Source organism: Chiloscyllium plagiosum, chromosome 12 (genome assembly GCF_004010195.1).
Source record: "Chiloscyllium plagiosum isolate BGI_BamShark_2017 chromosome 12, ASM401019v2, whole genome shotgun sequence".
NCBI lineage: Eukaryota > Metazoa > Chordata > Chondrichthyes > Orectolobiformes > Hemiscylliidae > Chiloscyllium > Chiloscyllium plagiosum.
This window is the reverse complement of record NC_057721.1, coordinates 5,439,652-5,466,812: the sequence shown is the minus strand read 5'-3', so window position 1 is coordinate 5,466,812 and position 27,161 is coordinate 5,439,652. Positions and strand designations below refer to the sequence as shown.

Genomic DNA, 27,161 nt, shown 5'->3' with positions numbered 1-27,161 from the left:
TTTTCTGTCTAATTAGGGAATAGAGGCACTAATAATAAAGAATGTGCCAGTAGTGTTGAGGATAGAGTAGCAGGTTTCACCTGTCATTTTTTATCCTTGCAAGTAGCAGTTGAGTGGGAGATGTGGATAGCAGATGGATTCAGATTTGGCGAGATACCTGAAGGACATTGCAATTTTAATTTTACCTTAGTAATTGGTTTCTATGGTGGCACTCTGGGGTATATGGGAAAGTGGTGGGGTTGGAGTCATAGAGATGTACAGCGTGGAAACAGATCCTACGGTCCAACTCATCCATGCCGACCAGATATCTCAACATAATCTGGTTCCATTTGACAGCATTTGTCCCATATCCCTCTAAGGTGAAAGTGAGCACTGCAAATGCTGGAGATTAGAGTCGAGAGTGTGGTGCTGGAAAAGCACAGCAGATCAGGTAGCATCCAAGGAGCAGGGAAAAAAAAAAAATCGACATTTGGGCAAAACCCCTTCATCAGGAATGATGCTGCCTGAATTGCTGTGCTCTTCCAGCACCACTGATCCAGAATCTGGTTTCCAGCATCTGCAGTCATTGTTTTTACCATAGGAGTACTGATGATAGGTCAGAGGGGAAGGTGGAGTGGATAGGTGGGAAGGAAGATGGACAGGTAGCACAGGTCATGAGGGCGGTGCTGAGCTGGAAGGTTGGAACTGAGATAAGGTGGAGGGAGGGAAAATGAAACTGGTGAAATCCACATTGATGCTATAGGGTTGGAGGGTCCTGAGGCGCAAGATGAGGTGTTCTTCCTCCAGGTGGTAAGGGAGTGGTGATGGAGGAGGCCCAGGACCTGCATGTCCTTGGCAGAGTGGGAGGGGGAATTGAAGAGTTTGACCACGGGGTGGTGGGGTTTCCCTGGCCCCCAACACCTGATCGTCACCATGGATATCCAATTCCTTTACACCTCCATCTGCCATGACGAGGGCCTCTAAGCCCTCTGTTTCTTCCTCTTCCGACGTCCCCACCAGTACCCTTCCACTGACACTCTCATTCGTTTGGCTGAACTGATCCACACCATTAATAATTTCTCCTTTGAATCCTCCCACTTCCTCCACAACGAAAGGGGTAGTGATGGACACCCACATGGGCCCCAGCTATGCCTGTCTCTTTGTCGGTTACGTGGAACAGTCTATCTTCCACAGTTACACCAGCACCACTCTCCACCTTAACCTCCTCTACATCGATGACTGCATCAGTGCCACCTCGTGCTCCCACAAGGAGGTTGAACAGTGCATCAGCTTCACCAACACATTCCATCTCGACCTTAAATTCACCTGGATCATTTCAGACACCTCCTTCCCCTTCCTGGACCTCTCTATCTCCATCAATGGTGACCGAGTCAACACTGACATTTTCTACAAACCCAGTGACTCCCACAGCTACCTGGATTACACCTCCTCCCACCCTGCCTCCTTTAAAAATGCTATTCATTCTTCCCAATTCCTCCACCTACACTGCATCTGCTCCCAGGAGCACCATTTCCACCACAGAGCACACCAGATGGCCTCCTTCTTTAAAGACCACAGTTTCCCTTCCCATGTGGTTGATGATGTCCTCCAGCACATCTCATCCACTTCCCGCATCTCCGCCCTCAAACCCCATCCCTTCAACTGCAACATAGCCAGCACCCTCCAGTTCTCACCTTCCACCTTACCAGCCTCCGTATACATTGCATCATCTGCTATTTCCGCCACCTATAAACCCAACCCACCACCAGATATATTTCTATCCCCACCCCTATCTGTCTTCCATAAAGACCATTCCCTCTGCGACTACCTCGTCAAGTCCACATTCCCCCCCAACCCACCCTCCCCTCCCAAAGGAGCCTAAATTTCATCTGCACTTCCACAAATATAATTTACTGCATCCGTTACCACTCCCTTACCACCTGATGCCTGGAGGAGGAAAGCCTCATCTTCTGCCTTCTAACCCCATGGCATCAATGTGGATTTTACCAGTTTCCTTATTTCCCCTCCCTCCACCTTATCCCAGTACCAGCCTTCCAGCTCAGCACCGCCCTCATGACCTGTGACACCTGTTCATCATCTTTCCCACCTATCCGCACCTGATGAAAACTTTTTGCCTGAAATGTAGATTTTCCTGCTCCTCGAATGCTGTCTGACTTCCTGTGCTTTTCTAGCACTACACTCTTGACCCATACCCTGCTAAGCCCTCCCTATTCATATACCTATCCAGATGCCTTTTGTTGTAATTGTACCAACCTCCACCACTTCCTCGGACAGCTCATTCTATACATGTACCACCCTCTTTGTGAAGAAGTTTTTCTTTAAGTGCCTTTTATATCTTTCCCCTCTCACCCTAAACCTGTGCCCTCTAGTTCTGGACTCCCCCACCCCAGAGAAAAGACTTTGTCAATTTACCTGATGTATGCCCCTCATGGTTTTATAAACCTCTATAACGTCAACCTCAGCCTCTGACGCTCAGGGAATACAGCCCCAGCCTTTCAACCTCTCCCTACAGCTGAAATCCTCTAACCCTGGCAACATCCTTGTAAATCTTTTCTGAACCCTTATAAAAGTTTCACAACATCCTTCTGATAGGAAAGAGACTAGAATTGCATGCAATTGCATCCAAATGTTGCCTAACCAATGTGCTATACAGCCACAATATGACCTCCCAACTCCTATACTCCAACCAGTAAAGGAAAGCATACCAAACACTTTCTTCACTATCCTATCCAACTGCGACTCTACTTCAAGGAGCTACGAACCTCCAAGGTCTCTTTGTTCAGCAACACTCACTCGGACCTTACCGTTAAGTGTATAGGTCCTGCTCCAATTTCCTTTTGCAAAATGCAGTACCTCACATTTATCTAACTTAAACTCCATTTGCCACATAGCCCATCTGATCAAGATCCTGTTGTAATTTAAGGTAACCTTTTTTTTTTGCTGTTCACATGTAATGGATGAAGCCATACTACTCAAACCATTCATAAGCAGGTAGCCCAGACTATAACTTTGCAATTTGTTTCAGTAAGCGTACAGTGAAAATTACCCAGATGAAGTAAGTTAGATTGACTACTAGATTTTAAAACAGACAAAATTTTTTTCACAAAACAACACAAAGAACCCCTACAGAATGCAGTCTATCTAAACTAGACTTAAAGATGCTGTTCTGAATATCCACAATGGTCCTAATGAGCAAACTCCCTTATATAATTACTAACTATCAGCAAGTCTTAGTGAGGACATTCTATACTATAGCAGTCACCATGGTACACGTCACGTGGATAGGAGCGTGGGTGCGTGCGTGATTGTTACGTAAGGTGACGTTGACGTCACATGCGACGCAGCATATATAAAGCCGGCCAGTGAGCAGGCTCGCCCTTTCTCCCCTTCTAACGGGTTGCAGTTTATTTGGTGCTGGGCTGTCGCCGGCCGACGCCATATCGACATGAAGCTTTACAAGTGTGCCGTCTCCGGTAAGGTTGTCGCTCCCTTCCCGCTGCTATAGTATCCCTCGCCTACGATGCGAGGGATTGGCGTGTGTACGTTTGCTGAGGGGCGAGCGAGAGGGGATGAGATCGCGGCCGGCGAAGCCTCCGATTGTTCTGGAAAGCCTGGACGGATTAGGCCTTGGCATCCTGCCCCGGCCTGCGTCAGAAGGCGACGTAAATGGCATTGCACGGGTGAGGGCTTCGGGTTGGGAGTGCCCTCCCTCCCTTCCTCTAGAGGGAGGGGGAGGGTGAGAGAGGAAAGAAGGATCTGCAATTTAAAATGCTCTTCGTTTTCTCTCTTGCCCCCCCCCAACCCCCAACCTCTTTACAGGCGACGAGATGTTCTCCGATATCTACAAGATCAAGGAAGGCGCCAGAGGCATCGTATACGAGGTGGAGGGGAAGGTGAGGCTCGAGCTCTCCGGGGCGCGCGCATTGCGGGGAGAGGGAGGTGGGAGCGTGCGGTGTGTCGTGACGTAACTGAGTGTCTCCATGGCAACGGGCGAAGGGTGTGGACCCCGGGTCCAGGGCAGCTCCCCCCCCTCAAATTCCGGTTATTCATCCACAGAGACCCAGGTAAAATACGTTTTACCGCGTCTGCGTTCGCCTCCAGCTTTCGCCAGCTAGTGGTACTCTGAATTCAACAAAAATAATCAGGAAATGAGATTAACTATTGTCATGAAGCTCTCCCCAGTTATTGGGAGAAAGAATCCATCTGATTCAATTAGTGCCCTTTAGGTATGGAAATCTGCCATCCTTACCTGGTTTGGTCTGTGTGACTCCAGACCTTTAGTGATATCATTGACTCGTAACTGTCCTGTGGGTAATTAGGGATGGATAATAAATGCAAGCCAGTAGTGTTGGTGTTCCATGAATGAATTTTTTTCCAAGTATTTAACGACTTGGGTGTAGGCCATTTGGCTCCTCTTCCATTCTGTTGACTCTGTACTTAGCTGGTGCTGGTGTCCACCTCTTCTACCTGTTCTGAATTACTCTTGACTCCCTTGCTGATCAAGAATTCTGCCATTGATACATTAATGGGTGCCACTCTCCACTCTACTCTGGAAGCATTCTCCAGATTTCCTTTGTCCCCTCTCAAACCTGTCTGTTCTGGCAAAGTTGATCTCCTGTACTGCTCTCTAGGACTAAGGGCTTTGCCTAGCCTGTTCAGACAAGGCCCACCTCTTTCCAGCAGCACAAAGTGGCTGTGTTCTGTAACTGGGTATTTATTTCTTCTTTCTAGAGCATGTTGCTAAACTAGTGATAGTTCGTTAAAACCTACTACTACTCTCAACCTGTTAAATTGGGCCAGCAACAGACCATGTCAACCATTGAGTGGGTTGGTTGTCGTTGTGACCTTGGGGTTATGCAGCACTAAACTAGTAGAATCCTGGAGCCATATGTTAATTGTTGTTTCCTTTGTAAGGTCATTTCCAGAACTGAAGGATCAATTGATGACACTTTAATTGGTGGCAATGCTTCCCAAGAATGTCCTACTGAACAGGCTGAAACTAGTACTGTCAGTGGTGTTGACATTGTTTTAAATCACAATCTTAAAGAAATCAGCCTTGCAAAAGCTGACTATCGAACACACATAAAGGGATACATGAAACAGTGAGTAATAAGCTTGGCTTTTCTGATCAAATATGTTTATCCTGTTGCTTTTCTCTTGTTAATTTGTGATTATCCCCTTTGGTATTAAAATGAACTATCTATCAAGTATAACTAGAGCTTATGCTGTCTACCTCCCTTAATGCATAAGTGTGACTGATTCTGCTTGCATCTCACCTAAGGTGGTTCTCACCTGTCCTTTGAGCATCATGTCTTTATACCTGTACTGCGATTGCACTGGATTCAGATTTCCTTATGACATAACTTCATATACCCATTTTTTCCCTTCTAATGTAGAACAGAAAATCTGTCATTCTGAATTGCTGCTAATGTTCAATTAACATCAAGTTAATCTTTCACCAACCTTTCATACATTCAATTTTCCTGGGAGGACCAGTTCCACCACAGAACACACCAGATGGCTCCTTCAAAGGCTGCAATTTCCCCCCTCGTGGTTGGTGTTCTCCACATCCACCCTCCAACCTCACCCTGTCAACCCCAACAAGACAGAACTCCCCTAGTCCTCACCTTACACCCCACCAACCTCTGTATACATTGCGTCATCCTCTGATTTCTGCCACCTACTAATAGACCCCACTACCAGAGATATTTACCCCCTGTAAATATTCATAAAAACCACTCCCTCTGACTCCCTTAGGCCCATGCACCCCCACCATGCCCTGCCACCGCAGGAATTGCAAAATCTGTGCCCACACCTTCCCTCAACTCTGTCCAAGGCACCAAAGGAGCCTTCCACGTCCATCAGTTTTACCTGCACTTCCACACGTGTCACTTAATATATCCATTGTTCCCAATGCTGTCCCCTCTACACAGGGAGACAGAACGCCTACTTGCAGACTGCCTCAGAACATCTCTGGGCCATGGTGTCAGGATCAAGGATGTGTCAGAGCGGGTGCAGAATGTTCTCACAGGAGCAAGGGGTCAGCAAGAGATTATTGTCCACATTGGAGCCAATGACGTTGGAAGGGAAAAGGTTGAGATTCTGATGGGAGATTAGAGTTGGGCAGAAATTTAAAAAGGAGATCCTCTAGTAGTAATATCTGGATTACTCTTGGTGCTACGAGCTAGCGAGGGCAGGAATACGAGGATAGAGCAGACAAATGCATGGCTGCGGAGCTAGTGTATGTGAGAAGGATTCACACTTTTGAATCGTTGGAATTTCTTTTGGGGTAGAAGTTACCTGTACAGGAAGGACTGCTTGCACCTAAATTGGAAGGGGACAAATGTACTGGCAAGGAGATTTGCTAGAGCTGCTCAGGAGGACTTAAACTAGTGGGTGGGGGAGGAAATGGGAATCAGGAAAATAGTGAGGAAAGAGATCAGTCTGAGACTGGTACAGTTGAGAACAGAAGCAAGTCAAACAGGGACAAGATAGGACTAATAAATTTAAACTGCATTTATGAGTGTGAGGGGCCTAACAGGGAAGGCAGATTAACTCTGGGCATGGTTAGGAACATGGGACTGGGATATCATAGCAATTTCAGAAACTTGGCTTAGGGGTGGGCAGGACTGGCAGCTTAGTATTCCAGGATACAAATGCTACAGGAAGGATAGAAAGGGAGGTGAGAGAGGAGGGGGAGTGGCCTTTTAATAAGGGATAGCATTGCAGCTGTGCTAAGGGAGGATATTCCTGGAAATACATCCAGGGAAGTTATTTGGGTGGAACTGAGAAATAAGAAAGGGATGGTCACCTTATTGGGATTGTATTATAGACCCCCTAATAGTCAGAAATTGAGAAACAAACTTGTAAGGAGATCTCTGCTATCTGTAAGAATAGAGTAGTTATGGTAGGAGATTTTAACTTTCCAAACATAGACTGGGACTGCCATAGAGGGGTTTAGATGGAGAGGAATTTCTTAAGTGTGTACAAGCCAATTTTCTGATTCAGTATGTGGATGTACCTTCTAGAGAAGGTGCAAAACTTGACCTACTTTTGGGAAATAAGGCAGGGCAGGTGACTGAGGTGTCAGTGGGGGAGCACTTTGGAGCCAGCGATCATAATTCTTAGATTTAAAATAATGATGGAAAAGGATAGACCAGATCTAAAAGCTGAAGTTTTAAATTGGAGAAGGGCCAGTTTTGACTGTATTAGGCAAGAACGTTTGAAAGCTGATTGGGGACAGATGTTTGCAGGTAAAGGGACGGCTGGAAAATGGAAGCCTTCAGAAATGAGATAATGAGAATCCAGAGAAAGTATATTCCTGTCAGGGTAAAAGGGAAGGTTGGTAGGTAAGGGAATGCTGGATGACTAAAGAAATTGAGGGTTTGGTTAAGAAAAAGAAAGAAGCAAATGTAAGGTATAGACAGGATAGATAGTGAATCTTTAGAGTATAAAGGAAGTAGGAGTATACTTGAGAGGGAAATCAGGAGGGCGAAAAGGGGACATGAAATAGCTTTGGCAAATAGAATTAAGGAGAATCCAAAGGGTTTTTACAAATACATTAAGGACAAAAGGGTAACTAGGGAGAGAATAGGGCGCCCTTCAAAGATCAGCAAGGTGGCCATTGTGTGAAGCTGCAGAAAATTGGGGAGATACTGAATGAGTATTTTGCATCAGTAATTACTGTGGAAAAGGATATGGAAGATATAGAATGTAGGGAAATAGTGACATTTTGCAAAATGACCACATTACAAAGGAGGAAGTGCTGAATGTCTTGAAATGGGTAAAAGTGGATAAAATCCCAGGACCTTATCAGGTGTACCCTGAACTCTGGGAAGCTAGAGAAGTGATATTTGTATCATCAATACTCAGGTGAGGTTTTGGATAACTGGAGGTTGGCTAATATGGTGCCACTGTTTAAGTAGGGTGGTAAAGACAAGCCAGGGAACTATAGACCAGTGAGTCTGTCTGTGATGGGCAGGTTGTTGGAGGGAATCCTGAGGGACAGGATGTACATGTATTTGGAAAGGCAAGGACTGATTAGGATAGTCAACATGGCTTTGTGCGTGGGAGATCATGTCTTTCAAAGTTGATTGAGTTTTTTGAAGAAGTAACAAAGGATTGAGGGCGGAGCAGTAGATGTGATCTATATGGACTTCAGTAAGGTGTTTGACAAGGTTCCCCATGGGAGACTGGTTAGCAAGGTTAGATCTCATGGAATACAGGGAGAACTCTCCATTTGGATACAGAACTGGCTCAAGGTAGAAGACAGAGGGTGATGGTGGAGGGTTGTTTTTCAGACTGGAGGCCTGTGACCAGTGGAGTGCCACAAAGATCAGTGCTGGGTCCCCTACTTTTTGTCACTTAAATGATTTGGATGCGAGCATAAGAGGTACAGTTAGTAAGTTTGGTGCAAATGACACCAAAATTGGAGGTGTAGTGGACAGTGAAGAAGGTTACCTCCCATTACAGCAAGATCTTGACCAGATGGGCCAATGGGCTGAGAAGTGCAGATGGAGCTTAATTCAGATACATGCGAGGTGCTGCATTTTGGGAAAGCAAATCTTAGCAGGACCTGTACACTTAGAGGTAAGGTCCTAGGGAGTGTTGCTGAACAAAGGGACCTTGGATTGCAGGTTCATAGCTCCCTGAAAGTGGAGTCGCAGGTAGATAGGATAGTGAAGAAGGCATTTGGTATGCTTTCCTTTATTGGTCAGTATTGAGTACAGGAGTTGGGAGGTCAAGTTGCGGCTGTACAGGACATTGGTTAGGCCACTGTTGGAATATTGCGTGCAATTCTGGTCTCCTTATCGGAAAGATGTTGTGAAACGTGAAAGGGTTCAAAAAAGATTTACAAGGATGTTGTCTGGGTTGGAGGATCTGAGCTATAGGGAGAGGTTGAACAGGCTGGGACTGTTTTCCCTGGAGTGTCGGAGGCTGAGGGGTGACCTTAGTTGTCGGGGCGTCCAGTACTAGAGGGCACAGGTTTAGGGCTAAATTCTGTTTAATATAAAGTGTTTGCTCCGTTGGATCTGTGCTTGCTCTCTAGTGTGCAGACCAATCAATTTCCTTATTCCTGTAAATTTCTCCAAGTGCTGTCCCAGTTTGTTTGAAATTTTGTTTCCACTTCCCTTGTGGGCAGTGAGTTTCAGGTGATTATCAGGTGCTGCAATGTGTTTTTTCTCCTTCCTCAGCTCATTGTGTTTTGCCCATTGTGTTCAAAGATGTAATACTGATCTTAAGTGAATGTCACCACTAGGGGAGCTGGCAACTACACTGTAATGTCATATAAATCCAGACCAGGCAACTTACATCGTGCAAAGCACACTTGATCTTTGATACAAAGATGAAAAGCTGGAAAAACTTGAAGCATATGTGGGGAGTTAACTTTCCTAGCAGTGGCCTTTGATTCTAACTCTTCAAGAAATAATTAAGCTGACAGGGCAGGAAGAACATGAGAAGGCTTTGATTGATGGAAGCTAACTTTTCTTTTTTCTGTTGTAATATTTTCTCAGCATCTTCCTTTGTAAAGATGAATTCTAAATACCGAGTTACTCTCTAGTCTTGTCCTTCTAAGTATGCACCAGTTTGTCCCCAACGGAACCCATGCTGCCTCTTTCTGTTTGCATGCCAATACAATATGCTTGGGTTGTTTCAATCTCCTACATTGTAGGGTTCAATATGGTCACATGTTCCAAGCCTGAATGTTCAATTTTCTCAGACCCTCAACCCAGGAATCAATTGAGCATATCTAATCCTGGGAGCTGGGTAACGTTCTGCAAAGATATGCTGCATTCTCTGGGGCTAAGATCTGGTGCATGCAACTGGTCTTGGGTCAACAATATGTTCTAACCAAAACTTTGTGTAGCTGAAACATCACCTTCATCACCTTGTGCCTCAGTCTCTTAATATGAGGGATCATATTCCCTTAATCCTTTCTGATCATTTTTGAGTATGCTGGTCCTAATTTTTTCTGTTGAACTAAGTTGAAGTAACAGAACGTTCAGTTACAGTAAATTTGTTTCCTGATTGGGTGACTGGGTGACATGGTGGCTCAGTGGATAGCACTGCTGCTTCACCGTGCCAAGGACCTGGGTTTGATTTCAGCCTCTGTCACCTGTGTGCAGTTCTCAATGTCTGTGGGTTTCCTCTGGGTGTTTTGGTTTCCTCTCATAGTCAAAAAATGTGCACATTAGGTGAGTTGGCATGTTAAATTGCCTGAGCTGTTCAGGGATGTGTGGTTGAGTGCATTAGTCAGGGGTAAATACAGGGTAGGGGCAATGAGTTTGGGTGGGTTACTCTTTGAAGGGACTATGTGGACCAAATGGGCTGTTTCCACACTGTAGGCATTCTATACTTCTATAGTCCTGCTGTGTGTGGAGGAAAAGCAGAATCTTGGGTCCATGTACGTAGATTCCTCAAAATTGCCACCCAAGTTAATAGATTTAAAATGTGGCTTTCATTAACAGGGGTATTGAGTTTGAGCTGTAAAGTTTTTAACTGTAACTATAAAATCCTGGTTAGACCACAATTGAAATATTGTCCAGTTCTGGTTACCTCATTATAGGAAGGATTTAGATGCTTTAGAGTGTGCAGAGGAAATTTACTAGGATGCAGCTTGGATTGGAGGGTTTCTCCTATCAAGAGAAGTTGAGTGAGATAGGGCTTTTCACACTGAGAAGAGGTGACTTGATAGAGTTGTACATGGTAATAAGAGGCATAGTTTAGATAGCCAGAGACTTTCCCAAGGGCAGAAATAGCTTTTCGAGGTCACCATTTTAAGGTGATTGGAGGAAGGTATAGGAGATGTTAAAGGTTGGTTTTTTTGCAGAGTGATGGGTGCATGGAATGCTCTGCCAGTGGTGATAGTTGGAGACATTGTGATTGCTGGACAAGCACATGGATGGCTAGGCACAATATCATGGGCTGAAGAACCTGTACTATGCTGTATTGTTCCATGTTCTAAAGTGGGAAGGAATTTGTCACTTTCTAATCTAAAGGAATAGTTGACAAATTGAGGGGATTTAGGAACCTTTCTGTTGGCATTGATAGTTTCAACTCAGCACTGAGGTGAAAACCTTCTCATCTCGGAAGTTTATCATCCCTCATTGCCTTCTTTAACATTAATTTCAGTGAGTGCATGTCTGATTCAATTTGCTTGGGATTGTGCATATGCTGGTCTGTTCCTCTACTATAAGTATTGATGCAAAGACTTTGGTCAGTGTGAATTTTCTAAATTTCATTGGCAAGCTGCTCATGTCACCTTTTAAGTTATTGATTCTTGCTGTAACAGGAAGCTTTGTTGGTTTTGATCATTTGCAAGCTTCTTTCACTCTGCGTTTTGTTTTCTGTACTGTCTGCTACTTATCAATTTTACCTTGTCATTCTTTTTAGACATTAAAACATAGGTGCAGAAATTAGGTCATGCAGCCCATCAAGTCTTCATTATTTAATGGTGGCTGATAGGTTCTTCAACCCTATTTTTCCTGTTTTCTTCCAGTAAACTTGAGTCACCTCACAATCAAGAGCTTATCTATGTCTGCTTTAAATAAACTTGACCTGGCCTTAGCCTTCTGTGGCAATGAATTCCCCTTTTCTTCATTATGAAAGGTCTTCCCTTACTTTAAGACTGTGCCCTTGGGTCCTCTTCACCTGCCAATGAAAACCTCTTCCCAGCATCCACTCTGTCCAGGCCATGTTCCAATCAGATTTCCCCGACTCTCAATCCTTCTAAACTCCATTAAGTATGGTCATAGTCCTTAAACTTTGCTCATGTTAGGCCTTTCATTGTTGGGATCATTCTTCTCCTGGGCCATGTATCTTTATGGAGGCATGGATGCAAAATTGCTCATATATTCTAAATTTGGTATGACCAGGCCCTTATAAACCCTCTGAAATTCATCACTGCTTTTATATTCTTGTCTACTCCAAATAAATTGAGAAAATGAGGACTGCAGATGCTGGAGTTGAAAAGTGTGCTGCCTGGCCTGCTGTGCTTTTCCAGCACTCCACTTTCCAACTCTCAAAATAAATGCCAACATTGTACTTGCTGCCTTAACTACTGACGCAACCTGCACGTTTACCTTCAGAAACCTGAATTAGATCTCCCAAGATCCTTTGCACTTCAGATTTTTCATTTTCTTTCCATTTAGAAAATAGTCCATGCCTTAACTCTTCAATCAAATTGAATGACTTCAGTTTCTCACATTGTATTTCATCTGTCACTTTACCAACACTCCTAACCAGTCTAATCATTTGGCAGCCTCTTCAATACTACTTGTCCGTCCACCTATATTTGTATCATCTGTAAACTTGGCCTGAATGCCCTTTTTGTTTTCCTGGCAGTTTGTTGCTCTAGTGTGGTAATCATACTTGTTTCATGTTGAATTCTTTAAACGCCTCCCATGATCTGTGTAGTATTAAGCCTGACATTTCAACGGACTTGATACTGGCTCATGTCTGCATTGTTCTAAGATTAGAATTGGGCCAAAATTTTAGTGATTTAAACTTGGGAATATCTAGATCTGTGATCAAATCCTTTAGTTGTGGGTGAAGGTCTTAAGCACTGAGATTGGATCGTTGTTTAGGAGATGATAGTTGATTTGCTTCTCAGCTGCTTTTGACCCAGGTGAAGTGGATTCCTTTTTGAAGCATGCCTAACCTCTAGTTCACTTTCTTGAGGCTTTAGGTTACTTAAAACCTCTGATTTCCAGGAAGTTTGAATAGTAGGAAATGTTGGACAGCAATAAAGGTCACTCCAGGAACATGATGAATTAATTATCCCATTGTCATAGTGAAATGCTAGTATTTCAGGAATTGTGACTTTCATTAAAGCCAAGAACTTGATCTGGATATGACACATTTCCATGTTAACACAAGGCAAGTCTAACATGTATTTGTTAATTTTCAGACTGAGAAACAGAGTACAGGAGCGAAATCCAGATGAAGTGAAGACTTTTACAGAAAATGCCCAGAAAGTTATTTCAGAGATTCTAAACAATTTTGTAGACTATCAGGTAACTTCTAATTGTATTATAAAAGTAGAAATTAATGCCTGAACTTGTGCTAACTACCTGATAAATGTTATCTGTGGGAATGTGTAATTTTAATCAATCTGTCCAGATATGTTATGATTAACTACTGGAGCAGCTGGGACTTTGAACATGGGTCTTCTGATCCAGGCATGAAAATACTATGACTAAGCTATAAAGAGCTCCTTTTCAATCCCTTAGAACTAGGGATTAATTATGGTCTGTTCAATGACCAAGTAAGCCAATGTTTGCAAATGTTAAAATTTGCACGTAATATGATGAATAAGGAGCTACGTTTCTGCTGTCATAGACACATGTGGTTGGGAGATCATGTATGAGAATTGAAGCTAAAGTATTGTCTGGCCATTTATAATAGGTAACATTTTGTTGTTGGAGAATCTTAGTACTGAATTTGGGAATGTTCTCAGCTTTTTCTAGGTGAAAGCCTGAACAGTGATGGCATGATTGGATTGTTAAACTATCGTGAAGATGGTATTACTCCGTACATGCTTTTCTTCAAGGATGGTTTGGAAATTGAAAAATGTGTAAGTTTCTTGATGCTGCGCAGCTTTTAATTGAATAAATGTTTTGATTTGGTTGAGTTCTGCAGCTAAGAATCAACAGATTTACACCAGGTATAAACAAAAAGGGCCTGCAATGAAGGATCTTTTAAAATATTAAATTTGGTTGAGAATGTGGAGTGATCTGTTTTGTTGGTGTTGATCTCGCCAGGTTGATCTAACATGGCCAGCACAATTACCATGCTGTGAAACCTATCGAAATGGGAGGGCACATTTGAGCCCTAAAGATGAATTTCATGTTCTGTTGGGAGTAAATTACCCTTAATTGACACTTTACCTCACAGTTGAAGATTTATTGAAACTAATCAGTGGAAACAGTATATTCAGTCGTCAGATCATTTCAATACATAGCTCGAGCGATCGTGAGGTACAGGGTTTCAGGGACATTGTTACTGGGTATCTTGGCGGTGGAACTGTTACACATGGGCAGGTCAGGGACAGTCCTCTGGCAAGTATTTATTAGTGTGCCTTACTAGGTTTAAAATAGTGGCAGGTTGTGGGAACCTAAGCAGGGTGATGAAGTAACTAAAGCTGGTATCCTTTCAACAAGTCACCCTTTATTTACACATGGAAACGCCTTGACATTGATCAAGCCTCTTCAGAGCCTGCTCTGAATGAAGAGCTTTTGATATTATTTTGACTGGGGGCTGTCTGGATCACATTAACAGCCCTAATCAGGGAATTCATTGATGTCCACCTGGCTGACATTATTACAATCACTCCATCCCTCCCAGAGTCAGAGGACTTAAGCTTTTATTATGTGGCTCCTCCTGGCATGCTTGTGCACTAGGTTTGGTTCTTCCAGCTCTGCCTCTGATATGGGCAATGTGCAATGCGCAGTAGCTTGCCTTTTTGTTCTGGAGCATCCCAAATCTTTTGGTTAGAATCCCTACAGTTTGTAAACAGGCCCTTCAGTCCAACAGGTCCACACCGACCCTCTGAAACGTAACCCTCCCACACTGTTTCCCTCTGACTAATGCGCCTAACACTGGGCAATTTAGCATGGCCCATCCATCTGACCTGCACATCTTTGGACTGTGGGAGAAACCTGAGCACCCAGAGGAAACCCACACAGACACAGGGAGAATGTGCAAACTCCACACTGACATATGCTCAAGGCTGGAATCAAACCAGGTCCCTGAGCCTGAGGCTACGGTGCTAGCCACTGTTGCCTGAATTCCATTTTTTGTTTGGCAAAGATGTTGAGGCTGTGATACTACCATGTCCATCTGAGCTCTCTTCAATGCTTGACTGAGGGAAAGCGCACTGGTTCCAGAACAGTTCGGAAGATAGCTGAGGAGCTTGGTATGTTTTGCTCCTGCACTGAGCTTGCAGCTTTCATATGGTGCACATGTTTGTTCAAGACTGTCATGTTCACCAGGATTTTGTACATCACTGGACCTAACCTCCCTTTAACCATGCAGGACTATCTAGTGGTTTCTTTACCAAACATTGTCTCTTTAAGTAAGCTGTCTCTTAGCAAAGTCTTGTCTGGCATTGGTGTTCCTGATTCCAGTTGACTCTGCCACCCACCATGTCCCCAGGAAAATAAGATTTAACTTCCTAATAGAACACTTTGCTCCAACTCTGGAGCAATCCCTGAAGTTGCATGAGGTGTGGTCCCATAGTCAAATAGAAACTGGAACTATTTGGTACCTGCTGAAGCTGTAGGCTGTCTCTTGCCACCTTCATAGTTTGAACTGCTTTCTGCCAGATCATTGGATGATGGATAGTATGGAGCTGTCTTTGTATGACAAATACAATTTGACTTTTTCTATTGTTCCTGTGTTTGATGATTGAACTCTATACATGTTCAAATGCTGTGTCCACAATGACTAAGAACATTGAAGCCTTGAAAGACCAACATAGTTGATGTGTAATAAAGTCCAGGGCTTACCTTGCCATTCCCACAAATGTGTGGATGCTGCTGGCAGTTTTGTTGGCACTTTGGGCACTGCCCCATTAATGCAGTGATTTCTGCATCCAGTCCTGCCACGCACTGCCTCACCAACATCAACCCCTGCTTGAGTTCAGTCAGGATCTGGTGGTGATCTTTGTTCATTGTTGCTTTCAATATGCTGTGATTTCATCTCTCCAGGTCCAAAAAGATTTTGGTTCTGTGACAGTTGTTTGGTTTCTCCTCCAGCTGTTTAAGTTTTGCTAGGACCATATATTTGTGTCCACAGTTTGATATTGTCAATTGTGAATGGAAATGTCTCAAATGTTAAAACTGATACAGACTCTTGCCACCAATGGTGTATCTGCCAGCAGAAGGTGGCTCAAAGCTACATGACCACCACCTCCTGGATCGTGTTTCAACTTGGCAATTATATGTACCTAGTATTAGAGCCCATTGCTGAATTTGGCCTGAAGCCATGGGAGGCACTGCCTTGTTCTCTTTAAGTGCACCTACAGGGGTTTGTGGTTTATAAATTTGTTTAAAGGTATTAGAATTTCCTGGCTCCAAATATAACTGCAAAAGCTTTCTTCCTATCCTGGTGTCTCTATGTTCTGCATTAGCCTAATCCTGGATGAAGCTGCTATTGGGCATTCTTCTTTGGGCTACCTATGAGCCATGCAGGGAGGTCTCTCATATCAATACTAGATCTTGATTGTGATCATAGTGTGCTAACACCTTTAGAGGCTGATAACTTTTTCTTCACTTTGCCTAAGTCAAAGACTTGGCCTTGGAGTTGATGCAAAGGTGCTTGGATGGAGGCCAGGTTATGATGATTTTTCTGTAATAGTTCACCAGCCCAAGGAAAGGCCTAACTCCAGTACAGACACTGAAGCGAGGGCCCCTCTGACTGTCTCTCTTTATCTTCTAATGAATATAGTGGGAAAAGGAGATCAGGTTAAGCAGTGTCAGGGGCAGTGGTGTTGAACATGTTGGAACCTTTCATCGGGTTGCAACCTTAAACCTAGACTTCCCTGCTCCTCTGCTGTTTGGCTGGCTGTGCTTTTTCCAGCTCCACACTTTATTGACTGACTTTGCAGCATCTGCTCTCCTTCCTATCTCCAACTTAATGAATGTAACCGGTCTGTCTTCTAGCCCAAGTAAGTCACTTTGGGCGTGCATGGAACACTTTTTTTGCCCCTTCTGAGATGTATACTTTCTTGGGAGAAATATGTTAAGGATTATCTTATCTCCAAGTTCTCAAAGTGCTTTTTACTGGTTTTCCCTGTTAGCATGTCATTTAGGTAAATGGTGACCTCGTGCAATCTTGTAAAATGTTCTCAACTGAGAAATTGCACAGGCTGACAATATCTGAAATGGCAGTCTCCTATGCTGTAGCATACTTCTGAGAATCCTTATCTGCAGTTGCAAATACGCATGGCTCATGTCCAGCTTCGTGAAGGGCAGCCCCTGTCAGCTTTGTGTTTAAATCCTCTGCAAGGGATTGGGTATTTACCCAGCTGTGAAAGGCAGCTTAGCATTTGCTTCAAGTCCCCAGTCGAACTGACTATTTAGGCTTCACAAATCAGTATGACAGGTGCTGTGTATTCTGCAAATTGGACTGTTTGATTCCTTTGCTTTCCTCTCTGGAAAATGGCCCTGGGCAGGTTTTGCAGAATCACTATTGCTTCCTGTTCAACATGCTAAGGTAGCCTTTGATAGTCCCTGTACCTTCCTAAAAATGTTCTAGGTATTTAATTAGTACTTCATTCAAGCAGCCATTTTTAATGGAGAAAATGTTGAGCAAATAAAATTTAATTTCTTTCTCATCAGCTTTGGCCTGAGCATTTTGCTATAATCAGTGATAACTGAACCAGTTGCTTCTAAGAGGCTGCAATTGGATAACAGAGCGGCAGGTCTGCAAGCTGTCAACTTGCTTCATCTGCCCAATGTCATTAAGCTTGGAAGAATAACTTATTCTGTCCTCATACTGGGCCAGTCTTCAGGATTGAATAAGTTGAGCTTTGCAAATCACAACATGATGTCAGAAGTGCTTATCCCAATTCAAAAATGACAGTTGCAAATTATTTTGTCCAGGAGCATGCTTTTCTCATTGCCACTGAAATAACTCCTCAGATCCTCTCACCCTTTATCTTCATGTGAAAAATGTTTGGCACTGATTTAGCTTCCTCAGCCAGTTGAGTGAATAGAAGCCTCCCTGATTGAGGCTGAAAATCTGGTTGTTTTGGAATTCTTATTGAGGTCCATCTGGCTGACCTTGTTACAATCACTACAGCTGGCAAGGGAAAGAAGTTGGCAAGGCACAAATGGTAGACATTGTAGTCCTGGGTAAGTGGCAGTCCTTCATTGAAAGAAGACATGATTAAAATAGGATACAAATCCTTCAGGCTTGCCTAATGCACAAAGCATTTGAAGAAAGATGAGCTGGCAGTGCAAATCAAGGTAAATGGATCTGACAAAGCCTTTGGAGAGCCCTGGTTTGGGGAATCACAACTGGAATTTGACATTCAGATATAGTCTATCTTTTGGAAAGACAGGAGAGAAGAGAAATGAGGCCAGTTGAGATTATCAAGCTGATGTCCTGTCTTTGAATGGAGGAAAATAACAGCAAGAGTATAGACTCTCAAACAGTAGGTACACTGTAGGAAATGGTATAAATTATGAATAAGCAGATGTAAAGAGAGCAGTAATTATGGGTGATTGGGTCAGTCAAGTTTAGAACAATTAGCTTTGACACCTCTATAAATGACACTAAAGGATAGTTTCCTGGAGCAATATTGTGAGGCCCACCAGGGAACAGACTGTTGTGGATCCAGTAATGGGAGAGGTTTAATAAATGTGAACTTTAGGTGTGTAGATTAGGAGGAAAGATGAGCAGTGGCAGGTATTGAAGTAATTCATGACTTTGGGCAAAAAGCGAGGGGGGATTTTTTGACCATAGCTAACCAAGTGAAGGAAAATGTAAAGCATACAAGGAGGCCAAAATCAATGATAGACCTGAGGACTTGGATAAATTCTGAATCCAGCAAAGGAGAAGAAATATAATGAACTGTGCAAAGTAGTGAGGAGTAAAGGAAGAACTTGCCAATTGGACAAGTTACTGGCTTGAGGTTGAAGGTGGTGAAAGTTGCTTTTTGGACTGGGGGCCTGTGATCAGTGGAGTGCTGCAAGGATTGGTGTTAGTCTGCTGCTTTTTGTGACCCAAACAAATGATTTGGGTGTGAATATAGGAAGTAGATAGTTCAGATGATCCCCAAATTGGTGTAATGTACACCAAAGAGTGCTTCAGTACAATTGGACCTGGGGTGGGGGGGGAGAGGAGAGAAAGTTATAGGGAACCTAGAAATTGGGGCAAAGGCAGATACGTCCCTGATGGCTTGTATCCTAGGATCCTGAAATGTAGTTGCAGGGATGTTGGCTATATTTAGTTGTAGTTAACCTAACATCTTCGTTGCTAAAAGGTGATGTTGATATTAGGACAGGAATTGAGTAATGAGAATCCGTGGAACTTCTTGTTACTGGGTCCTGTGGGGACAGAGTTCTTGTGTATATTGAGATTCTTGATCATTAGGACAATCAAGGGTTATGGGAGGAGTGGGCATCTGGAATGTCAGATCAGGTATTCCTATGTAATGGCAATGCAGACTTGAACTGAAGTTTTGATTTGTTCATCTATAATTAAATGTGAAGTGTAGCTTAGTGATTTAAATTTGAATAGATTGAGTTAATTCTGTAAATTGGGCATCATTGGGTGACTACCTTGCCATGAGTCAATTAGCATTGGAGTCTTTGAATTTTAGTTGTGTGTAAGAGGCTGGGAAGAGTTTATCTCACTTCATGGTAGATATTTTACTGTGATCAGATTAACCTCTGACTTGATCCTTGTAACAGAATAAGTCGCCCACTTGATAACTAGAATCAAAGTGTGGCACTGGAAAAGCACAGGTGCTTCTAGTCCCACAGCTTTCAACTGATCTCCAGTCACTTTCTCCCATTTGATAACTATTATCAATGTGTGCCATTCAAGCATTCTTAATATAATTATTTCTCAGTCTTGGCTACAAATTAACATTTGAATTGTTATATGGAGATTGTATGTTTCATTAATTGGCTATCCTGATTTGTTATACTCAAACTGGAATCCAGTTTAGAATCACTTTTTGATAGCTACAATAGTGCTGACTTACATTGCATTTTTATCTTTATCTCCTATCTCAAGCCTTGAATAATATATCTGTTCATGAATCTGTGTGAAGTTATCCTATCTAGTTTGGACTTGCAGCCTTTACCCCAGTGTCAGCTCCATTTCAGTAACATGCATCTACTGATAGACCAGAAAGAAAACAGACTTTTTGGTTTGCAAATAGATGCAAAATAAAATGTCTCCCATTCACTATCTGTTTGCTTTCCCGTGACAATTCAGATTGAATAAGGGTGAACATATTTGTTGAATGTTTTACATGTTTCCAGGAAATTGAAGCTATTAGTAGCACATATTATGAATCCTCACTCAGTTGTAGACTCCTGTAATATCATGCATACTTACATGGATTTCTGGTTTCTTGCAGTAACACTGCTGCCTGCAGTTCATCATGTTGAATTCATCGATCATAATGGCCTGCTGCTCATCATTTTCCCTGCAATAAAGTTGGACTTGTATCACCGAGCTGATTAATGATCAGAAGTGGAAGCATTGTTTTAAAATTTAAGTTGTAATAAAGTGCATTAATCACCTAAATTTCTGATTTGCGTTGATCTGAGCAAATATTGGAGATACTAGCTCATTTGTGGTACAATGGCAGAGGGAAGGGTAAGTATGTACCATCTGGAGGCATGTTAAGTATACAAAATCATTTCATCTTTGGGGGAATAGCTACCACATGATCAGAGCAGATGCATCCAGAGCCAGCCTTGTACATTGATCTGCAGGTAATGAGGTGTGTACATCCTGACATGACTACCTACATTTTAATGAGTTTTGAGTCTGTTTTAAAAGCTGCTTATTTAAAGAGCTGAAAGCCAATTATAACAGAATTGGTATAGAATGTGATTTGATTTCTTTTGTGACATAATTTTGTGGCTGGCTGCTTTCCCTTTGGCAGGAGTTTGTTCAGAAAATGTGTACAGGGCAGCATAGTGGTTCAGTGGTTAGCACTGCTGCCTCAGTGCCAGGAACCGGTTTGATTCCAACCTAGGCAACTGTGTGGAGTTTGCACATTCTTCCCATATCAGTGGGTTTTATCCAGGTGCTGTGGTTTCTTCCTGCAGTTCAGATGTCAGTTAGGTGAATTGGCTCTGTTAAATTGTCCATAGTGTTCAGGGATGTGTAGGTTAGGTGTTAGTCAGGGATAATGTAGAGTATTAGGGTTGGGGAATGCATCTGGGATGGTTACTCTTCAGAGGGTCACTGTTGAAGGGTTTGTTTTCACACTGCTGAAGAAATTGATCCTTTGCTTGCTGGTTCGTACTTTAGAAGCCCAAGGGCTCTGAATTTGAGATGAGATAAAATGGCTTTTAATACCATTTCTAGCAAGCCATAGGTTTTGCTTTAACAATACAATCTTTTACTTGATTTGAGGCCAATAGAGGTAGAAGATCCTTTATCCAAATGCTCGGGGCCAGCTGTTTTTTTCAGAATTTGGAATTTTTATTTTTAGAATAAGTGATTGTTAAAAAATTTCACCATTAAACTATCTCTCTGGCACAGGCTTGTAAGAATGTGCTTAGCCATGCCCCCATGTAACATGAGTGACACTCATTGGGTGATGACTTGGTGGCATTCAGAAACCCCAGTCCTGTCGGTGCTTAGCCATGCCCCCTTGTCACTTCTGAGTGAGACACATTGAGTGGGGTGTCAACTTGGATTAACTGTTTCTCGCCAAACAACCTTGTTAACGAGAAACTTCACACAAAACCTCCGGATTTCTGACCTGCTTGGTTTTTGGATGTTCCGATAAAGGATTTTCTACTTGTAATATCTCCACAATCCTGTTGCTGCAGGTGTACAATATTAGCCACTGAAGTACTGTGCATGGTTCTTATGTATCATATATTTGTCCATTGGAATGGGTTAGGGCACATGATGTTGCCAGTGCTAATGTTAGCTGTGGAGAGATTTTGTTGGTTTCTAACAGGTTAAAGGGGAGATTAATTTTAATGTGAATAGCCCACGTTTCCCTCAATACAGGTCTGTAACCAGGAAGCTTCTGCTTAATGGAACGGACTCAAGAATTGAAGTTTGGTTTATTCTGCTCAGGAGAACCATAAGGAAATCAAGCTGATAAAATAGCTTTTTAACATACATTGTCCTTGTGGTACAGAGCTGATGTAGGATTGGGTGGGATGGCTGCTCTTTGAGCATCATAGATATAATGAATTAAATGGACTCCATCTGCCATAAATATGAAGTTCAGTCTTCAGCCTGTTTAAGATAAAATTCCAAAATTCTGCTAATTTCTCAAGATGTACACTTTATTAAACCTACTTTTCATCTCTTAACTTGCAGTTTGCTTAAGGGCATTCCAGCATGTGGGTTGCAGTTTATAATTTCAGTGGAGAACAGAAACCTGGCATTCCAAACTAGGGACTTCCGTGCAACCTGTTTTTAAAAGTTCAAATCATGCATAATTACCATAAAAATGGTAAATGTTTTCCTACTACAGGTGGTACTTGTCTAATTTGGCAGACCATGAAGTTAAGTACAAATTTTACTTTAGTGCTCTGATCACTGAAGTCCTTCAAAACATCAATACATTGAGACTAAGGCAAAGACAATCAATTCCACATTGAGTAAAGGATTCACTGACATGTCAAAATCACATGCCTAATGGATTAATGATTTTCTGGTTGCACACCAAAGCCAGAATTCAATCTAATGTGTTTGAAGTGCAAACATCCTAAATCTACACTTATGCAAAGTAGATGAAGTGACTTGGGAGGGAACTGGGTGATCTGTAATAGCATGGATAACTGGCAGTTCAACTTGATTAGATTTTACCAAGTTGTAGACTAGTTCAATATTAGATTAGTGCTGATAAGAGGGCAAGAATTGATTTTTGACAATCCCTTCAGTCTTTGATAATCAAAAGTTAATTTACCAAATTTGCTGCATGACCAACTTTTCATTTGAAAATTCATTTCAAACAGTTAAATGAAATTGAGACTCCAAAATAGTTGGACCGTCTGGTAAGGCATCAGTTGTTTGACAGACTAGCTATAAGTTTTGCCATTTTGTTCACTGTTGTCAGGGAGGGCATGGGAGAGAAATGAGAGGTTGAGTTTGGGCATTGAGAAGCATTACAGGAATTTGGTATGTAGACTAATTGAATATAGGGATAATGCAGAGGCAGCTGGTTCTTAAGTCCGTGTGGTGATCAGTTTTGGTAGATGGGCAGGTTCTGATGTCTTGTACAGCCTAGGTACTGAGAACAGTGGGTGCTTAAACTAGTTGATCAGCCTTTTCAGGACTGCATGCCTTAAACCTGAGAAATAGGTTGGGTGATTAAAAAGTGATTGTATCAATGGTGCAGAAGCATCAAAGGTGGCAATTATGATAATGTGGTAGTGAACAAGGTCCAAAGGCAACAGACAAGTAGCAGTTTGAAGTTTAGAAATTTGCCTTATCTGGGACTTGCAAAACCATGATGGCATGCTGCAGAGGAAAGCTGTGAATAAAGGTAAGTTTACATGGAAGCTTTAACATGGTGAATAGAAGCAGAGAACCTAGTGTTGAGAATGTGAATTGAGATGGAGGTTGAAATCAAGTTACCTTGGAGCAGTGTGTAGAGTAGGAATGCAGTGAAGGTGTGATGAGAATTTTAAGAATGGTGAGAATTGTGGCAATTGGGTGAAACAATTCATTCAGCATATGGGTTTAAAATTCATAAACTACCTGTCACAACTGGCTCAGGTGTTTGCATGGTAGGAATTTCTGCCATTGTGACTGAGCCTTGTCATTCAGGTACAAGAATACATGTAAATCAAATACTAGACCAAATTATACCAATATATGTACATGTAAAAACAATATGTACTTGCCATGTGGAGGATATCTCAGTCAGTTTTACAGCTGAGATCTAAACCTTGAAGGACGTGCTGCTTGTAATCTTTAGTGCCTATTAATATCATTTGCTAAATTGAAGGCTAAATATTGATACCATCTGTACTGTCCCCAGAGCCAGCAAATTACTTTAATCTTATTGTGCTATATAAATTTCTTGGCTGATAACTATTACAGCCAAATAAAATTCCATTATTGGATACTTGTGCCTGTTGTTTCATTGTTAAAGTGACAGCACACTTTCCAGTATTATATGGTTGTTGCACCATATAATATGGTGCAACAACCTTTGCCATTGAGTCTGTTGAAATCAACTTCTCTTGCCAATGATTTACTCAGTTCATGGCTTTTTACATGGTATGGTTGTTAAAGCATCCCAGTCAAATAAGTGTTGAATTATCTTCAAAAGCAGTTTTGTTGCTTAAAATAGCTTATACTGTTGGTTGGCACTGGGTATGTATTAAATCACAAAATTTGATCCAAGGGGTCATACTCTGGCAATATTAAGGTACCAGAAATTGGCTGGGGGAAGGCAACTTGTTGGTACTAAAGTGGGAACATTAAGACTTTTAAATATTCATGGTGCCATGTGGTGCAGAAGACTGATGTTTTACAATTATCCTGCAGATATTTCTTTTTTAAAAGAAAATTAATCAAGATCACTTAAGTTACTGCATTTGCTTCTACCAGCTTTTAGGCAGTTCAGTTTATAGTAAACCTTACTCAAGACTGACAGTGATGTACCATTGAACTTGTAGTATACAGTACAGGAACAGTATAGTGCTCATGAGTATCTAAGGTATATAGAATTTTGGGCTTCAGAAATGAGCATCGTGCAAAAAGTAAAGTTGTGCTGTACCTTTCAAATCCTGACCAGACTTGAGTATTGTCCAACACATGAATTCACAGCAGGAGTAGGCCTTTTGGCCTCTCCATCCTGTGTCACTATATAATAACCTGACTGATCTATGTTGTTGCCAGCACTGATGACCTTTCTATCTCTGTCTAAAATATTCTAGAGCTCAACCTTCAGACAGTGGAAGTAGAGTTCCAAAGACCAATGAACCTTATTGGAAAATTCTTCATATCTTAACAACTTAAGTGTACAGCCAGTGGAGGACAAAGTATGAGCAAGTCTATGAAAGTTAAATTTCTGTCTTGTGTAGGTTGCTTTTTTTCCTTGACAAGCATAATCTCTACAATACCATTCTGCATTTCCTTTCTTTAAATATATGAGCCTTGATCTCCCATTCAGCAGGCAGGCAGAGTACATTACTGTGCACTAGTGACTTCTGATCCTAGTTGAAGCTGATGTAAGCAGGGTATGGTCCAGGCTTCTGACAAGATACACTCCTCCTCTCTTCTTTTCTTTCTCTCTCTTTCCCTCCCCCCAACATGGCAGTAGCTACTGTCTGTCTTAACCTCCAGTGGCTACAGGCCTCACTTTCCAACATTAATTAAAATCTACTGCAGATGCTTGAAATGTGAAACAAACAAATTGCTTTAGAAAATCAGCAAGTCCAACAACAACTGTGGAGAGAATCTGAATCCAGTGACCCTTCAGAATATTTTCTAAAGCTTTTTATTTTAATGAAGATACTAAAACTAAGTGATTTATCAAGATCTGTACACCTGCAGTAGAAGTCCCATCCACTTGGATTCAACAGGTCCTCTAATTTCATGTTTGTATTTGTAAATAGTTATGCAACGTTTTGGATCCAAGGATTTTTACATCCTGTCCTCAGTGGAAACATCTCCATCTTTCATGAGATTTACTTGTAATTTCACACCAAAGCATGTAGTTAGATTCTCTAGTCTGTACTGTAGTGCGCCACCATCATTTTGAAAATGTTAAATTGCAGTTTTGTTTGTACAAAGGAGTGACTGGGTGCCTCACCAACATTTATCAACCATTTAAAAATAAGCTTACTTATCTTTAATGTTATTTGAACAACCTGGTGTGCAATAATTGCTGTTTTCTTAATTTTTTTGAAAGGCTGTTTTAATCTATCAATTGACTTAGGAGAAGAAATAAATTATGAACAACCCACCTCCAGAATGTTTGATCAATTAGGAATAAAACTGGACAGCCTCACAACATATGTGTGGATTGTGATATAACTTGATTCACCCTCCCCTATTCCTTCTTCACTGTGTGCAGCCAGCATTAAACCTGCTGCTGAGTGGTGCTCGGTTCCACAAGAGGGGCCCTATGCTCTGTAAGGCTAATGCCAATCTGTACTTGTAGAACGCAAGTATACTGTGCTATGGTAGTATTCCCCACCTCAAGGATTCCTAGATTCAAGTCCCTTCTGTTCCAAAGGTGTTCCAACAGCCTGAGTCCCCTGCTGATCAGAGGGCACTGCAGTGTAGCCCAGAGAAGCTGGATTGAGAGATTTAATATGTTCAACAAGCTGCTAAGTGGTCAAAGTGAGGGTGAATTTATCTTCAAGATATCATCATTTCAATTGAAATTCACAACCACCTTCCAGAGTTTTGATCCCCTGAGTGTTGGAGGCTGAGGGTTGACCTTACAAAGATTAATAAAATCATGAGGGGCATGGATAGGGTGAATAGTATTTTTCCTAGGACAGTCCAAATCTATCCAGCATAAGTTCAAAGTGAGGAAGGAAAGATTTAAAAGGGACCTGAGGGTAACCTTTTCATTCTGAGAGAGGCGTGTATATGGAATGAACTGCCAGAGGAAGTGGTGCAACATTTCAAAGGCATCTGGATGGATACATGAATAGGCAGGGTTTGGAGTGATATGGGTCAAATGCTGGCAAATGGGACTAGGTCAGATCTGGAGGTCAGGTTGTCACAGACGATTTGGACCAAAGGGTCTGTTTCCATGCTCTATGACTTTGTTATTACCTGTCATATCTGTGTGTCATTAACCAATAAGATGACTGAGGCCTATGGAATTCAATATCCCTGGATGTACACAGCCATTTTTGTTACGAATGAATCTGTTGTCATTTTGATGCCTTTGTACATACCTCAGTAATTTTGTGATGGAGGACATTGAGTATTCTGGCAGACTTCTAACCAGTAATCATTGGCACACTGCCTAGCAGTCTGTTGGACTTCATTTAAGCAGCTCTTAATGCATTCAGTTTTCTTGTTCAGAACTCTCTTGTAAGTAATGAGAGCAGATTTTCGGTTTCAAAGACATGGTCCATCACAGCGATGCTAACCTCATGCTAGGTAAAAACAATGACTGCAGATGCTGGAAACCAGATTCTGGATTAGTGGTGCTGGAAGAGCACAGCAGTTCAGGCAGCATCCAACGAGCAGCAAAATCGACGTTTCGGGCTAAAGCCCTTCATCAGGAATAAAGGCAGTGAGCCTGAAGTGTGGAGAGATAAGCTAGGGGAGGGTGGGGTGGGGGAGGAGATGAAGGTGATAGGTCAGGGAGGAGAGGGTGGAGTGGATAGGTGGAAAAGAAGCTAGGCAGGTCGGACAAATCCGGACAACTCATTGGGAGAGTGCTGAGCTGGAAGTTTGAAACTAGGATGAGGTGGGGGAAGGGGAAATGAGGAAGCTGTTGAAGTCCACATTGATGCCCTGGG

General features: G+C 42.3%; 1 protein-coding gene and 1 non-coding gene across 2 annotated transcripts; both read left to right on the top strand.

The window, feature by feature from the left end:
- The first annotated feature begins 3,362 nt into the window (after positions 1–3,362).
- Positions 3,363–20,268, top strand: tpt1 (tumor protein, translationally-controlled 1). Its single transcript, XM_043700323.1, has 6 exons — positions 3,363–3,473; positions 3,820–3,893; positions 4,915–5,102; positions 12,911–13,016; positions 13,460–13,576; positions 20,099–20,268. The coding sequence occupies exons 1-6, from the start codon at positions 3,446–3,448 to the stop codon at positions 20,099–20,101; spliced, it is 516 nt and encodes a 171-aa protein (XP_043556258.1). The 5' UTR covers positions 3,363–3,445; the 3' UTR covers positions 20,102–20,268.
- Positions 19,846–19,974, top strand: LOC122555607. Its single transcript, XR_006313325.1, has one exon. It is a non-coding gene; the product is annotated as a small nucleolar RNA SNORA31 (small nucleolar RNA).
- Positions 20,269–27,161: the final 6,893 nt, after the last annotated feature.

Excerpts from the sequence above, each read along its gene's own strand:
- tpt1 (XM_043700323.1), top strand. The coding sequence starts at position 3,446 with ATGAAGCTTTACAAGTGTGCCGTCTCCG. Across the intron at positions 3,894-4,914 it reads TATACGAGGTGGAGGGGAAG|GTCATTTCCAGAACTGAAGG; the intron begins GTGAGGCTCGAG and ends TTCCTTTGTAAG. Across the intron at positions 5,103-12,910 it reads ATAAAGGGATACATGAAACA|ACTGAGAAACAGAGTACAGG; the intron begins GTGAGTAATAAG and ends GTTAATTTTCAG.